Source organism: Sturnus vulgaris, chromosome 5 (genome assembly GCF_052056855.1).
Source record: "Sturnus vulgaris isolate bStuVul1 chromosome 5, bStuVul1.hap1, whole genome shotgun sequence".
Lineage (NCBI taxonomy): Eukaryota > Metazoa > Chordata > Aves > Passeriformes > Sturnidae > Sturnus > Sturnus vulgaris.
Window position 1 is genome coordinate 22,684,470 of NC_142247.1, and position 17,603 is coordinate 22,702,072.

General features: G+C 37.3%; 1 protein-coding gene across 11 annotated transcripts in view; it reads right to left on the minus strand.

Moving 5' to 3' along the window:
- Positions 1-564: 564 nt before the first annotated feature.
- ATP2B1 (ATPase plasma membrane Ca2+ transporting 1) overlaps positions 565-17,603 on the minus strand; it is a 61,177-nt gene continuing 44,138 nt past the window's right edge. For 5 of the 11 annotated variants that reach the window (XM_088165048.1, XM_088165046.1, XM_088165050.1 and 2 more), the window contains exons 12-22: positions 16,518-16,755; positions 15,458-15,637; positions 15,282-15,369; positions 14,872-14,978; positions 12,829-13,020; positions 12,414-12,627; positions 12,073-12,284; positions 10,076-10,183; positions 8,053-8,235; positions 7,597-7,750; positions 565-3,475 (exon numbers count right to left, since the gene is read on the minus strand). In XM_088165048.1, the coding sequence (XP_088021174.1) occupies positions 3,450-3,475; positions 7,597-7,750; positions 8,053-8,235; positions 10,076-10,183; positions 12,073-12,284; positions 12,414-12,627; positions 12,829-13,020; positions 14,872-14,978; positions 15,282-15,369; positions 15,458-15,637; positions 16,518-16,755 (1,702 nt within the window). In that variant the 3' untranslated portion in view covers positions 565-3,449. The remainder of the gene's footprint in view (positions 3,476-7,596; positions 7,751-8,052; positions 8,236-10,075; positions 10,184-12,072; positions 12,285-12,413; positions 12,628-12,828; positions 13,021-14,871; positions 14,979-15,281; positions 15,370-15,457; positions 15,638-16,517; positions 16,756-17,603) is intronic. The other 6 variants (XM_088165044.1, XM_014888924.2, XM_014888915.2 and 3 more) reach the window with 2 other exon arrangements.

Consider the following 17,603-nt stretch of genomic DNA (forward strand, 5'->3'; position numbering starts at 1 on the left):
AATACTCAGTATACACAAGTTATCTTTCCATGAATATTACATTTGCTTGCTTACTTTGAAACACATTTGGAAAATCTGCTGTTATTCTAAGAAACCCTCTGAGGATCTTATTGCATATTTTTTAGCTGCTTGTACTTGCTACAGACCCCTGCATTTATCCACTCATTTAGCATTAAGGCGTTTGTCTCCATTATTCTCTCCAGACTACTCCAGGGTGCAATATTTTCCTCTTCCTGTTAAGGCCAATACAGAAAAAAAAAAGAAAAAGAGTCCTCTTGTATTACCATTTTCAGCCCTTCTTCAGAGCCAAGATGAGGTGTTGTAACATATACATAACTATAGTAGACATCCCACCCAAGAAACCACGTTTTAAGCCACTCCAAAGTCTAGAACTGAGTTTATGTTTAAAGTCACTACTGCTCAACCACACACACCATATACCATGACCTCTTGAAAGCGAATGAGCGTAAAACTGTAGCAAGAGCTGTTTTATAGAACTGGCATGCATTTCAGGTTTAAATCAGTATTGTACTGACATTCAAGAATTTCAGTCCCCATACAGACTGAGATGAACAGCACTTTTATTTATTTCAGTTACAAGAAGAAAGACAAGTAAACCTTACAACCAGAAAGGCAATGAAGGCCTCATGAGCTTAGTGAAAACCATTTCATAATCTAGGCAATGTTATGATTTCTTGAGATCACAAAGAAAGCATACCCCCCTCTTAAACAACTTTTCCTTATTTCTGTAAGGAAGCTTCCTGTAAGAACAGCACACTGATGTTAACAGAATCAAGAGGGACCATTGATGTACAAACCCTACATTCACCCTCCCACCCCCCACAAAAGGCTTAAGTGTAGATTTTATTCCAAAAAAGATAACATGCAGTCATGATCACACCTAGAGAAGAGGGGAAAATTAAAGTCTGTTTTGAAATGAAGTCAAATCATTACTCATTAATGAAGTTAAATGAAGATACTTTTCCACATGGCAGTGTACTTCACAGGTAAAGAAAACTCCTTTTTTAAGCCAATGCTTATCTGATTGTTGTAGTAAAGAGAAAATAGCTTACATAAAAACTGACGCCCCTACCAAGCGCTCTAGATAAGAACTATGATGTAAGAAAAGTGCTAGAAACATGTGGGAGGAATTATTATACAAAGTGTCAAGTGCAACCCCCCACCCTCGACCCCCTTGCCTAGAATTCAGTGTATTTACTGAAGTACAATAGAAAAGATGGAATTCAGGAGTGGTTGACAGTGGGATACAGTGCCACAGGTCGAACAATATCTGCTAAAGGACAACCCCAAGCATGCATGTACCCCACCACAAGGGAAAGATGTGCTTGAGCTTCCAAACCTGTTCATTTCTGCAGTTAGCTCTAGTATCATCTCCTTCCTCATTACCAACTTAATTATTGCAGTCCTTTGAAGGGACCACTTTAAAAATGTCCATAATTCTGGATTATTTGACAAAAAAATTCACTTGCTTTCTTAAAGAATACAGACCTGGAAAAAGAAAATCTTACAACTCATGCCTTCTGTTGTTCTTTTTAGTAGTATTGAACCTAGAAAACATGAGTAAGTGCCAGACCAAGTACTGTTTCATCATCCTTCGCTGTCTGAACAATACAGCAGAGGCAGACCATAACTTCTTCAGTCAATCTCTAGTCGATCAGTTCTGGTGCATTTCACCTGTGCTTTACATCAGTTCTCAGTCTCCCTCACTTAAGCAGTCAGAGATACATTTATTACATGGTACTCACAGTAAGTCTCGGAATTTCAGGCAGACTGATAATTCCCCAGGAGTATCCTTTTGGCTCAGTGAAGACTTTTGAGTACCTTAACTTACATTCATTCTGGAGGCAGCCACCATGATTCCATTTACCCAAAGAGCTATTTGGAGTGGGGCTGTTACCATCTTGAAATTGCAGTTTAAAGGTAACCAGTAACACAAAAGAGTACTCTCTGTATTTCCAGTGAAGGAGCTGAGAAAAAAAAATCTGTAAGAAACCATTGCTGCAATTTTATTTTAACAAAAGGGCAGATTTATTCATGTTTACAAACAAGTTTCAAAAACAAAAAGGAGAACATGTATGCTACCCACTATCAACCTTTCAAAATGCCAACAGCCCTCATGCTGCATGAAGGATTCTATAGATTAGAAAAAAATCACAGTTCCACTCACAGTTCACCAAGACAGCACTAAACTAACATGATTAGACAAAAACAAAGGACTAAGATTCTGATGTATTTTGATTTAATCCATTTTGCCCGAGATAACAGAAATATTTCAAGCAAGTTCCATCACGTATTGATGTCCTGCATTAAACAATCCTACTAAGTTCTGAACAAAAGTTATTCATTAAGTTTCTCAAAATTTTTAAAAATTAAACAGTTGTTTCAAAACCATTAAGTAGTAAATGTATTTAAGAAACTAATTAGGACAGAGGCCATAACTTCATTAGAACACCACTGCTCATGTTTTTACAAAGCATTAGTGTTATCTATTTGGCTATTAGTAGTAGCAATTTATCTACAATATTTAACAAGGTAAATTGCAGGCAAAATTTAGTACAGTTTCAATAGAAACACCCTTTTCCTGAAAATACAGCAGTATTTGAAGGACTAGTTTTTTTGGTTTTTTTGTTTTGTTTTTTTTGTCTTCTCTGCATCATTTATAAGGAAGCTTCCCATCTATGAACAGGAACAAAAAAGTATCTACAAACCTTGTAAACAGATCTGTATCATTTATAAACATAAATAATCCAAATTATTAACAGCCAACAGCAGAAATTAAAGTATCAATTCAATGATCCAGGGCCTCCTTGCCCTTCCCAGCTTTCCCCTCAGAAAAGGATCATGATAAACTAAAGCTCTGCTAACACACTCTTCAGGACCATTCTTAGTACAACAGATGATCCACAGGTCACTTATGCTGAGTTACTGTTTATCTGTCAGAGTTCATTATTACTCCCACCCCCAGAAAAGCACCCTCCAGTCTGGCAGAAAGCTTTTTTTAAAAAAATAAATCTACATTCGTACAAGTGTTTCTTCTGTTGAAGTCCAAGACAAGAATAGCATCTTGTCCATCATAATGTGTGAAGAGACCCAGTTTCAATTTCTTTACAATGCAGCTAGTGTGTTAACATTCAGCTTACAATCAGAGTGATGTTTCCAAACTATGTAGTGGGCTCCCTGGGGATGAAGAGGTAGCAGACTTGTTCTTGTCTGTTGTAAGGTGAATTCCACTGTCAACCGCATTGTTATTTCTATTGGGAGAGGGAGGGGGACTAGAGTTGCGTTTTGTTGGAGCATCATCTTCAGCATCAGTATCATCAATAAGGGGAATATGAGGCTCGGAGTCTTCTATTCTAAACTCAGGATGCGTCATAAAATTGTGAATTGAACTTCGTGTCTCAGGTTTCTCCAGCCCCTCGTACAAGGAGCTACGAAATGCATTCACCACTCGGATCTGTAAACAAAGAAAAAATATTGTTGAAATGCTGCAGATTGACTGATAATGGCATGGTTCTTATGAGCTTGAATCCACAAACAGCGAGACATGAGTGAATCAAATTTGTATGATGCAGTGGAACTTGCAATAAACTGTAAAAAATGAAGAGCATTTCAGTAGAGCACTGCCAGTCTACACAGTAGGAATAAAAATTGTGAAAGCACTGCAAAAAGCTGAAGGGCCCTAAAGTTCAGACATGGCACTAAAACTGTTTAATTATTTAACATGGGCTAAGCATTTTTCAGAAATGAGGCCAACAAATATTTACTTATTCAAAAATTAAATAAATCTCAATGAGTGTTTTATTGAATATTTGCATGAGATTGGAGGGAGGGAAGGAGAGGAGAGGCTGAAAATAAGTTAGGGGATAAAAGGGTCACTAATTCTCATGCTAGGAATTAGGATGTCAACTGACTATGAAAAAGCCAAGCAAGTGTAAGCCAATGTCACAATGAACAAACATTTACAAAGTCATGCAAAAAAGGATACCTCTGTAACAGCTGTAAATATTCGAGTATATAGCCATTTACCACGCTAGAGAAAGCTCCTTAGTAAACAGTGCTTTGGAAACTTAAGACCAAAACTAGGAAATTGGATACTGTACTGTACAGTTTAGTAGCCAGGACAGGTTGTGACTTTGAAGAGACTACTTAAGTAGCGCCAAGTATGAGAAAAGCAGGATGATCAGCCTTTGTGGAGTCTTCAATTTACATTGAATTCATGGACACCATTTCCAAGCTGAGGACTGTTTTGTGTCTTTTTGTTGTTTAATATTTTCTGAATCAGAAAGCTAATCTAACAGAATTAATAAATAGACCTTTCATAGTTAAATTAGATACAAAAGAAAGTACAGCTTTGTTTGGCAAACTGTGCATATCCAGGCAGACTTGAGTTTAAGCTTTCCAGACTATTATTTTTGAATGATGACACCAGCTGCCCACATCCCCCTTCTCCCATGCCCCATGTTTCCCTGACCAACAAGAGAAATTCAGGATTCATTCTTGAACTGACAAAACATGTAAAGTGAGGCGGAAGTCATTGACTCATTTGTCCAACACTTTTCCCGAGATAGCTTCCCCCTGCTGTTGACTCTCTATTCAACTCTCAACATCTCTACCCTGAGCAAGTCTCCAGCAAAGTAGTGTGAAACAGTGTTAAATAATAAGCAGCAGAGCAACTCCATAGTAAACAAGAACTTGCTGTTACAAACAGCAAGTCAAATTTAAAGCTTTTTTTAGCTCATCCAAGATGACTTGTTTCAAGCTGAGAAATACATCATGACTAGTGCTTCAAGAGGTCTTCAACAGAAAAAAAAAAGTTACTTCTAGGTGAAGGAATGAAGGAAGGTCAAGCAGATCAAGAGCAGAGACTTCAAAATAGCTAGGATACACCAGGGAAGTTCACTGTAAACAGAGAAGGGCTCCCCCAAAGCAATGGGTTAAATCAGTTTGGTTAAATAGAACATGATAAAGTCCCATGTCCCAGCTATGTTCTTTGACCTCTAGAAGTAGCATCTCTGCTACTTCCCCACCTCTGCTCCCTCAGACCACTTGCACAAAGATTTTTACTCCAAAGTGACCATGTCCCCATTTTTATACTACAGGTACATGCTGAGCCAAATTAACCATGGAGGCAAGGGAACAGGGCACAGGGAATAAGGGGACACAGGATGGGGCACACAGTCAAGGGGGAGGACATAACTACCAGTAAGGAGAGGACAGAAAAGAGTGAATGTGCTGAAGAAAAATTTATAACAGCAGCTAGTACTTTACTGTTCATTGCATGAAAAAAATTGATCATGCTGTCAAGGAGTTGGCGCATTATAGAAGGTTTAAACAAGTCCAGCCAGCTACCTAAACTGTCTTGGCACTTGCCAAGAAAATTAGCAGTGACAATGCCAGGCTGAAAGTTTGCAATGACTTTATTTGCCATGGTGCATCCCACTGTGCCATTTATGTAGCAAAATGAGATATGAATGTCTCATGGGACTGTTTTTCATTGCTTATGGATGGGAATCTAGAACATCAGCAACAATGAAAAACAATTTGGCTTAAGAGGACAGCTGTAATTATCATAGAATATATGCATTCCCACAATAAAGGCTTGGTTTCCATGCAGAATGCATACTACATAAGTGGACTAGACAATACAGCAAGCTCAGGACTCTCAGAGTCCAGCCATAAAGGCAGAAATCAAACCTTCAGCACTTTAAAAGGAAAAATCTAGTGTTTTGAAGGCTCTATTTTCAACCACTCAAGATAATTAAACAAGAGGGATAACTATAAATAAATCATGTAAGTGAGGTGCAAACAAGACAATTTGTTAAGTGTAATTCATACTGTCATCAGGCCTGCCTCATATTATTACCAGAATAGCAAGGAATGTGGTTGGCACTCCAAATCCTTCTAGCCAGATGGCTGCTTAAGTGTTGCAACCTTACTTCATAGGAACTATTTTCCAACAAGCAGCTCCAAAAAAGAGACAATAACACATCTGCTTCCCATTAATCTATATTGGTTCTGAAAAGTTGTTCTTCTGAAGGGCATAGCAGAAGGCTGTAATAGTGAGGATTAAAAACTAGTTCTCTGCTATGGTAGCTCTGTATCTGCATTGATCATTTGATGCAATGAGATGCTGCAGTGCCCAGTAGATTCTGCTCAAATAGCAGCATGGAATGTCATTGCTCTCTAGAGAATTCTGTATGTCTAATTAATGTTCTAGAGTGTAGTTAGGGATACAGGTTACTAATTAGCATTTTAACTAGGAGATGCAATCCTGTGTGCTCTTAAGTGTTAAATCTACTTTTCATTTTGTGTTCTTGAGGCATGCAAATTTGTGAGCTGAGCTTCTCAGCACTACTGCAAGGTAGGGAAATATCTGTCTTGCCTATGGAGAACAAATACAGAGATAAATACTTGTGCAAACTCACACACAAATTCTGGCTGAGCCCAAAAGTAAAAAATAAATAATAAAAAAAAAATATGAAGAGACCATTTCACTTAAGACAGCTCCTGAAATTAAGGGTCTTCATCCATCTGGTAATCTGAAAGTTTAAGCAGGGATGGGAAGGGGGAAGCCCTCTCAGAATTACTTAAAAAAAACAACATTTAACCAGTCTCTAGGAAGTTAGAGAAGAAAGTTAAACATGTATTAAGATGGAAAACTCTGTACAAAGATATTGGCTATTCAGTATTCAACTACAACTACTATGCATCTTCTGGCTCCAGAGTTTAGGCCTACATCCAAGAGTAAATAAATCTCCAGCCCCTACAGAGAGGAAGGCTGAAACCGAAATGCCACTTAGAGCACAATATAGAGAGGGTAGAATTGAGGTGAGACAAACTTCACTTTCACTGATGGCTTATGAACTGCTCCCAGAAGAACCTAGAGAGGAAAAAGAACCCTTCAGATTCGAATGAAAGTTTCGCCATTTAATGCTTAAAACTTCTTTCCTTTTTATGTTAGCTAATTCATATTTCTTCTGACGTGTATGCATTTTAGAAGTCTTGTTTCGCCACCTGAATCCTGATGTTGAAAAAGTTGTTATTCAGTAAATAAGGTCCAATTAAAGCAGAGATTCATAAAGTTCCTTACAAGCTACAAAGAAAATGCATTTAGTGCTCCATGTTCTAACTACATTCATATCTTCAACATACCATTTGCTTCGAAATCAGCTTGCTTACTTAAGTATTGCTTGTGCTGCAGTGCAAGAGATCTATTTTTATTGATCTGGGTCCATGATTATACAGTTAATTCACTTATTCAATGTAAGTCACCCTAAGAGGCATATACTCGAAAATTTACAACAGTTTTCCCTTTTTATCTTAAAAATCCCTCTGTACACAAATGGATGAAGGCACAGGATGTGCAGGCTCACAGCTTTCGCAATAAAGTCTTTTGTTGAAACTGTTCCACCTGTTCTCAGCCCTCTAAGAAAAAAAAGTCTTGAGGACTCCACTTTGTGGAAGAGCTCTATAAAAGCCTGAACGATGATTTTAAGTACTAAGGAGAAAATGAGAAACGTTAGGTACGTGAATTAGGAAATGTTAATTTCATGCACTTTAGGAACACACACTCACACCCCACAGTAGTAGAAGCAGTAGTAGAGGAAAACACTACATGTGTAGGGGTAGAAATATTTGTTACATCATGGTGCTGGCTGGCGATGGAGGGTTGCCGCCTTAGAGCCCCCTGAATGGTACTTCCACTCTGGAAAGCATTCACTACATCCATCTGCAAGGAATCAGAGATTGTGACAGCTTGCTCAGCAAGAGAGAGAGAGAACAAGAGAAAGGACCATCCCATCTATAACACACAGAAAGTAAAGAAGAAAAAGGCACTTTTTAAAAAACAGAGCAGATACACAGGTAAGAGTTGCATTTAAAGCTGAAGAAAACAGAGGACCCTGAGGGATTACAAATCCATCCATACCCCCTTTTGACAGTCTCAGTCACACCAGTTAGAACAGCCACCTTAGTCAAAAATGAGATTTCCCTCATAACCCCCACTGCATCCTACCTTTTTCAAGACCATACCTGAGTTTGTATCCTGTTTAGGCCCCTAAACCACAAGATCTGACCACGACGCAATTCTCTCTCAGCATGATCAATCTCCTCTACATCTTCTGCTAGTTCTTCTTCAGGAATCTCTTCCTTTTGTGTTCCATGACCAGCTTCTTTAAGGAATTTCAGTCGGCTGGTTGGAATTGTTGAAATCAACTAACAGTGGATGAAACATTTAAATCAGGATTATACTTTTTTTTAACAACCAAAAAAGAGCAATACCAGTCTTAAAGCTTAACAGATATCCTGCATACAATTAGCAAAGTTGAAAAAAACTAAATTACATAGACAGGATGAGTTCATCAGTGTAAAACAATCACTCCATCTGATAGATGCAAAGCTGTGAATGCACTTACTACCTCAACCAAGGTGCAAAATTAAACATGGACTACAAAACAGCCTTGCCAGGGACAAAGAATTCCACATTAACGTTACTTGACAATACCAGGAAGGAGCAGTACTGAAGTTACAAAAGCCATTAATCCTGCAGATTGTACTTGTATCTAGAGCTTTTAGAGTTTCATCAGTTTGATGAGCATGACATGTCACCTCAAGTGGGACCTCCATCACCTAAAGTAACCACAATTAATTCAGAAATACAGAAGAGACATTCATTCATGTGTGACCTGGGAGATATCAATCCATTTGCAAGGATGAGTGATGTTTCTGAAATTGTATGTATCTCATGCTGTTACTTTGCTACTTGGTGTACAGCAGTTTATATATCTTAAATTAAACAAAAGCTGTGTGTAGTTAAGGATAGTCATCTTTTGGTACATTATATCTAGCAGATCCAGATAAATTCCAAGACTGCTTTCCTTGATCATCACAAACCTAGAAACCATTTCTGCAGCTGCAGAGGAAAAAAGTCTGCTCCAAAAGGAAGATAAACAGCCCTTTATGCTGAAACTGCTACTATGAATGCTCCCAGCTCACACTTCAGTTTCTATTATTCTCAAAAAAGTAAAGCTCTTTGACTTTAATGAGATGCTAGAGCAGCATGAACTGCAGCAGGGAAGCTTTGTCCTTGCAAGACACTTTGGGTCAAAGGTATTTCAAGCCATCTCGATTCTCTTCTAGGATACTTTTAAACCTCAGAGTGACTCTATTTGATTTTTTTAAATAATTAATTTTCCAGAGAACCTTGTTAAAAAGCTTAGTCACTTTAAGAATATATTTCTATGTATGTATTTACAGCTAAAATTCATCCTACCAATTTTATGGCGAAACATGAAGTGTCTTTTACTTAGTGGAAGGAAAGAAACTGTAATGGAAAACTCTTCATGTGGTATGAAAAGTTTAGACAACTATGTCATTAAATAATAGAAAACTCTGTAGCTCTAAAGTTTCACGTAAATAAGCTTGCTGCTTACAAGCACTGTTGTGCATGCAATAGTAATGACACTCTGGGGGGAGGGGAAAGGAAATAAAAGTCCAAATGTAATGGCTTAATAGGTGGGAAGACTTTTCAATTATGTCACAATTATCCAAATGAAGATGAAAGAGAAAGTTGGTTTGAGTTTTGCTGCATTTCTTGCTACTCCAGGAGGTTTTTAAATCAGGAAAGTACTGTCAAGTTTAGCAATTCTGATTTTTCAAGAAAACCATTAAATGCCAAGAAGTTAAATATATTTTAACATTAGCATGTTCATTGCATCTTGTATTCTTACCACATTTTCTGGTACTCATATCTGGCTGAAGATATCATTTCATATTTAAAAGGTAACTACAGCTGCTTCTAGTTAAAAATTGCTAAACAAACCAGCCACAACATCTAGTTATGAAATGTAAGTAATTGACCCACTCTGAGGAAGAAATATTCAGCTAAGAACTTTCTAGCTATAGAACAAGTCAATTTTAAAATTTACTGTTAATCTTCATATATTCATATAGTCCACTTGAAAGATCTGAACGCTAAAGACAGTGTGTCTGTTTTTTCCATTTAAAGTATACTGTTGCAAGTAGATTTTTGGCATTTTGAAAAATCCTAGTTTACCTGGCCCCAAAGTAGTGTGCCCATGCCCAGGAAAATGGACCACAGCCACTGTTCAATTGTGAGTTCTGAGCAACTGAAAGGCTTTCCACCAAACTGCACAATAATTATCTGTGAAGAAAAACATAATTAAACATGTATCAGTGAGTTGTTACTAGAAAATTCCCTAATGCTTTAAAATCACAACAGACAGGTCTCCAAGAGAACATGGGATTTCCCGTCTTATTAAGCATATTCTTTCACTATCTCAGCAGTTTGAGCAAGTTTCCAGACCTAAGCATATTCTTCCTCTTTTCAGTATTTCAAGAACTACTCATTTATTCTTCAAATATCACACTCATGAAAACCTTTTGACTCCTCAGTTTTGCTTGTAGGTTTTTCCCTTCATTTCACAATTACAGCATGTATTTGATGCTACAAATGTACAGTGATTACTTCTGCTATGAACATCCATCTTGGAATTAAGTCCAACATTCATAAACTTGTATTAATAGAATTCACAGATCCATAAGACATGAAATATCTCAGAAGTAATTCTACAGAATATTACTATGTATCACATAGGTGTTAAATATCAGACTTTAAATCACCACATGTAGTAAATCTTGGGGGAAGGGAGCAGAGATCTCAAAAGCTAAATTAAGTGAGCTCCTACTGCCTTAGCTATTACAAGCTGTAAGGGCCCTAGTGAGCAGGGTATGTCTCTGCATAGGAATTATATGCATGAAAGCCTGCCCTGGAGAATCAACAATTCAAAGTAGCAGGGCAGGCATGAAAAGGAGATAGTATTGACCATAAAGTAGGACACCTGACAAGTGAAAAAGCAAGGAATATCTTCTGTTATTAACTCAGAAAAAAACCACTGAGATGACAAATCAGGAGCTGGGAAGGCATTCATTCTGCCAAATATACAATGAGAGCACAGTGGCATTCAGGAGTAATTTCTAAATATTTGGCTTTGTTGCACAACAATAGTCAATCTGCTGCATACGTAACCCCAAAAATAAGAGCAGCTTTCTGAAGAAGTGTCATCTATAAAAACCTAAACGTGAGAGAGCAAGTTCCTTGACTTAATGTGAAGAAGGGGTGCATATATTTCCAATGCTTGAACTCATATGATTTCCATCAGCTTCATGAATTATCAAGTTTAAGGAGAAGCTTAATATGTAGGTTATATGTCCCAAATAACTTAATAAAAAATGAAAAGGGGTTCTGAAATGAAATACTATATTGATTTGATATTTCTTCTGATTAATTAAAGTGAAGGTTATTTAGAAGGTGAAAATATTTCTTGTTAACTATTTTCTGTAGATTGTTTTAAATTTAAATTTTTTTAAATTGGTGTTTCTCAACACCAGCATGTGAACCCAATCAACTGAAGATAATTTCATTTCCTTTGTTAGCATGTACTGAGTTAATTAACCAGCTTTTATGAATCCCCCTACGTGCCCCAACAGAAGATCCCTAGACATCCATTTGCTTTCACTTAAAACAGCATCTCTACAATGTATACCAGCAGGTATCACTGATTCCAAAGGCAGTAAGGTAAAAATTGATACTTAAATTTCTAAAGCTTATTCATGTCCTAATCTCATTAAGAAAATAAAAGAAATTGTACTTTTTTCTATAATCGTTTAAATGGATTCTCGTTCAGATACACAGTAGATATTAGAAGAGATTTAGGGGCAAGGGGTGAATGAATAGATGATACATACAACTTCGAACTTTGCCAAGAGACTAGAACACTAAGATAAAATTGATGGACTAGAAAATTTAAAAGGTAACTACAAATACAATATTCCAACATTACCAATTTCAAAGAGGTCTTACCTGAAAACTCAATCAAGCTGCACTTACAACTTACTTATTTTGTGCTCGACCCTGAAGGTTTTCCATATTGCAGAAATTAGATCTCTGGCACTAGATTGGCATTTCCAAGGTGAGCAAGTACATTAGTGTACTAAATGCATTTCCCCCCCACCCTCCAAGAATCTGCTTACCTGCACAACAAATGTCCCCAGCACAATAGAACAGAAGATAGCGTTGTTAAAGATTCCTTCAAAAACATTTCTTTCACCATGAATCTTTCGGGCATTAATTTCATTGAAAAGCTGCATCATCACAAATGTATTAAACACTATGGTATAATGCTCTGAAGGAGGAGCATGCAGAGGCGCGTTTCTTCCACTATCGATGTCAAAAATTTTCTCACCTGTATATAAAAGGCATTTATGAGCAGCTTTATTAGTGTCTTTACACACACACTTCAGCAAAAAAAATAGTTTTAAACACACCTCTCTACAACATTCAGAACAACTTTGTAAAGCCTCAGTGTTCTTACCAGCAAACAGGAGTGTGAAGACCACTACAAGCTGGTAGAATGCATGACCCAATATGTTCTTCATCATTGTACGAGAAATCAAAGGTTTGTTTCTACCATAAGGCTTCCGCAGCAGAAGAGCTTCAGTGGGTGGCTCTGTTGCCAGGGCAAGAGAAGCTAATGTGTCCATTATGAGATTTACCCACAGCATCTGCACAGCTTTAAGTGGAGAATCCTATAAAGATAGATACATAAACCCTCCAATAGAAGAGTAGAAATTACAGCTATTAAATTCATTTATCATACAATATTGGCATGTTCTGAAGAGCATTATGTTCTTTGGAATACTATTTAAGTGAAAGTTTGAACTCAAGAATTAATCAATCATGACTTTTTCAACCTTTATTAGCTGAAACAATCCCCCACTGGTACGTACTTGTGTTATGCATGCTCCTGTAAAAGCAACAATTACTGCTACTACATTGACAGTAAGTTGGAACTGAAGAAATTTGGAGATGCTGTCATAGACATTTCGTCCCCACATAACTGCTTTAACAATACTGGTGAAGTTGTCGTCTGTAAGGATAATATCAGAAGCTTCTTTAGCTACGTCTGTTCCAGCAATACCCTGATAGAAAAAGAAAAGCATTATGAAATAAAACAGGATGCACTGACTTTTTATGACAAAAGCTATTATGTCCTTGGTCAGCATTCACTTGGATGCACCATGTCTGAAGGACTCCTTTAATGTAAGCATCTAAAGGCCTATTGAAACAAGTTCTACTTGGAAGTTTTGCTCAAGCTTGGGAAAATGAAAACAAAGTAATGCTTTCTTTAAAATAAAGACCTTAATATAAATTTGAGAGTTGACAGTAAAGACATGTTAAGCTCTCCCAAAGAGATGTTACTGAACCCTGTTCAAGCTGAAGGCCACCAGATGGTGCAGTGCTACAGTTCAAGCTCTGCCCTAATTATTTTGTCGTATGAATTCCAGCAGCAGGCAGCACGTGTGCTTGCAACACAGCAGGATGATAAACATTACCAAAAACCTTCTGCAGAAGGGCATTAGCGTTGAACAGTAGAATATGCAATATCACTGCATATGCATTGCAAAGCAATATGACATTCTTAATTTTTAAGCATCTCTAGTCTCCTACAGTACCCGAACAGCTGGGTTCTGTATAATGATACCTGAAGACACTTACTTCAAAAAAAATTTTTTTTTTCTTCTTTCGGCATTCCAAACCCACTAACTCAATAGCAAATGTAATGATCGTTATTCTTGATATATTATTTTGTCAAGGAAATGAGTGACCTGCACAGATAGGTGTATACCTTAAAAGGTACCTCTAGATATCATATGGTATATTTTAAGTGCCATTTAGGTAAGCAGTTAGACAAGATAGTTCCTTACACAGATAAATACAGACAGCAACTGCAGGAAATATTCAAAACGGAGAAACAAATCTGCCCTTGACAGTGGCAACTACAGCAGCTGTACCGTACCAGAACAAAGATACTTGTTACGACAAGACTGTTAGTCTAGAGAACATTTCATATGTAGCTGTCAAATTTTTAAGTTATGTTTTTAAAAAAAGCTCTTTGAGAATGATGTGAAATCTCTTCCCCATTTTTTCTCTCAGGAGTAGAATCTGAGTCAGTGTTACTTTTTCTGCATGAGGTATAGGAAGAGTGTGGTCTTCACTTTTTCCTTTCCTTTCAATTACAGTGACCTGCCTTGACCAAAGTGTATGTCGTACATTTAAGACTGAGGAGGAGCCCTGTGGCAAAAGGAAGCTTGAGGAATCTGCCTTACTCTTGTCTTGAAAGAAAGCTGAAATCCACATACTTAAGGCATGAGTCTATGCAGTATAAGCACTTAAAAGCCAAAACACTGTTTGGCAGTCACATGAAAGGATAGCTGAGAAAGCCATGTAATCTAACAAGTCATCCAGACAAGTGAAGATCCTACACTGTCATAAAATGCAATTGCTTCAGTTGTACTTCAGATACACAAGATATGGCCTTCAAAGCCATTTTGAACATCAACTGGCAGTCTCTTTCATTATGGTCTCCCTATTCCTATGTATCCTTGAATGGGAAACGGATGATTAAGCTCATTCCATATCAGAAACAAGATTTACTCAAAATCAACAACTATTATGCTATTTACAGCCTAAAGTCACTTTGGTTTTTTTTGAAAATGTTTCAGCAATCTTCAGTATTCTGTTCTAGTGCTTTGCAACAAGCTGTTGTGTAAAATATTTTCAATTTGCAAGTAATTGGCAATCTGCATTTTAAAAATTTTATTCAGTGGTGAATGCCACAAGGACCTTTTCCATCAAATAAAAACACATTTAAGTTGGAATGTTGACTTTATTAATATAGTTGTATACTAGGCTCATGAAACAAGGTTCTGTAATCTTAAACGATTTGATAAACTATTGATAAAATACTGGGGATTTAAAAAAAATCCTACCATAGCAAATCCAACATCTGCCTTCTTCAAAGCTGGACCATCATTGGTACCATCACCAGTTACTGCTACAACTTGCCTCTGGTCAAAGACAGTGCTGTCAATTATACCTAAAATAAAATTACATACAAGTGTTACAGTCCTAAATTAACAACACAGCAAAGATTTAACCTAAAAGAGAAACCCAGTTTTTGTCTATATCCATCATAAACCAAAAAAAACAACAAACAAAAACAACAGTCACCAAAAAAAGTTCTCATTGGCTCCATTTCTCAAGCAGAAAGGAAAAAAAATCAGTTGGACACAATTTCATAGCATTTGTCATTTTTCAGTCCTAATTTTTATTTTTCCTAGAAGTAGTGGGGGGAAAAATGCCCTAGCTTTACTTAGAAGCTCAGAGAATTTTTACATACCTTTTACTAGAGTGTGTTTGTCAGTGGGAGAAGATCTTGCAAGAACACGAAGCTTTGGCCAGATTTTATCTATTCGCTCTTGCTCTATCTGCAGGAAGAGCATTGGTTATATTTTACACATGTAGGAGACTGAGAATATCTGTCAATCTGCTTGATGAGAGAGTCAGTGTGCTTACCTCTCCTTTTTCATTGCGTATTCTCCTGTTAAAGTCTTTGCCCTCTAAACACAGGAAGTCTTCGCCAGGATTCAGAATGCCACATTTCAATGCAATAGCACGAGCAGTATTAATGTTATCACCAGTGACCATACGTACAGTTATGCCTGCACGTTGACACTTTTTTATTGCATCAGGTACCTGTAAGCAAGAAAAACACCCCACAGGCTCAGAGACTGTACAATAGTTAAATAAATCTAGACATGTGAGTGAAAGGAATGTTTATGGCTCAGTACAGGATTGCTGTTATTTTAAAATGAAGACTGTAGTTACGGAACATTAAAAAAAATTCAGTAGCATACCACAATTCTTTCCCTAAAAACCATGCAAATTGCAATTCTGGCAAGAGGCTTTGTGCCACTGCTATGCCTGTTCCCCTCCCTCCTGCAATTTTTCAAATACCACAGTATTCAAAAATACCACAAAAATTCTCATGACTTATTAGACTGTACTGAGTACTGGCATTTTATTTATGATTATGTGAAATAAACTACAGCTCATACTCCACTACTTCACCCATAACTTTTACTGTTAAGTGACAATAGTCCAGATCAACCCCAATTTTCCATGTGCATGTGGCATAAAAGCTTTCACGATTGAAAAACCTTATACCTCAACCACAAGCCGAACTCCTTGCCCTCAGTTCTCAGCTGACAAGCTCACCTCTCACCATCATTCCCCATGAGAAGCTGGTAACAAGCACAATGGCTAATCTTATCTAAACCAAAAGTCCTAATACTCCAAGTGTTAAAAAATAACAAGTCGTTTCATTTGCTGAGATCCTGCACAGTAAGTACCTTAAGTTATTAATTTGTACAGAGCTTTAGTAACACAGTATAAGTGACATTAAGTAGTTTTAATCTGCTTTTATAGCTCCATTAACTTTCCCTTCAAGAAATTAAATTTTCATTTATTAACTATGCTTAAGGCATACAATAGCAGTTCAGTTTCTTGTACTCTGCATGATGAAAAACATGAATCCCATGTAACAGAATCGCTGCAGCTTAGGTGGTTACCCTACCTCAGGTCTCACAGGATCTTCAATCCCAACAACAGCAATGCATGTCAGACCAGTAACAATATCATTTTCATTGTCCCACTCTGGCTCAGGCTCCCCTGCTGGGAAGTCTCTGAATGCCAAGCAGATGGTTCTGAGACCTTCAGAAGCCATTGGCTCAATTACAGTTTTCACAATATCGTCGCGGTCCCTAGGTCTAAATACCTTTGGTTCTCCATTAGCACTCAGTATTTTGAAGCACCTGGAAAGAAAGATTTAAAGAATCACCAAATTTTAACCAGAAGCTCAACCCACTCTTTGGCATATTAGTCAACTCCAATAGGTCTCTATAAGCTGTGTTTTCACTAGCACACACACAGGCACAAAATGCCAGTAGTGGTATCTCTAAGGTAATCTTCTCCAAATGCACTTTATTTCTTCACTTGCAAAATCTACTTTCTGTAGAAAGGTAACTGAGCCAGTCATCCTAGAATGAAAGTAATGCCCAATGAATTTCACATACACATCAGCTACCTCCTAGAGGTATCCATTTCTCCATGGTATGTAAACAGACTGGTGTCTGCACTGGTTGAATGAGGCAATCCAGTTTCAAGCTCAACAAAATAATCCCAACCTTGATAACAGCAATACAGTCTCAGAAGTAAATTCACTTTGAGAACACGCACATGCTGCTTGAACAACAAGCACTAAACTTACAGCACTATAAGCAAATTCAGGTACTGCTACCCTTAAGAATGAAAGTTTGCAGCCCTTCCCCCCCAATCTAAGTGCAGAGAATTCAGAGAGCATCTGGTATGTGAGACAATGTGAAATATTAAATTAAAAACAAATATTGAAGCTGATTAAAATGTTTGTAAAGGAGACTAGATTCACCAGTATGCACTCTAGCATTTCAATACATGCTCTCTTAGTCATGTTTCTTCATGCCAAAGATGCCACTGCTCTCACAGACAGCACATATACTTTGCCAGTACTGATGCCACGAATATAATACTACCAATGAGTTTGAACAAGAAATTCAATCTTTCTCATGTGTTCTTCACAAAATTTTGCCATAAAGTAACACCATTATGCATTATTTTTACAAAT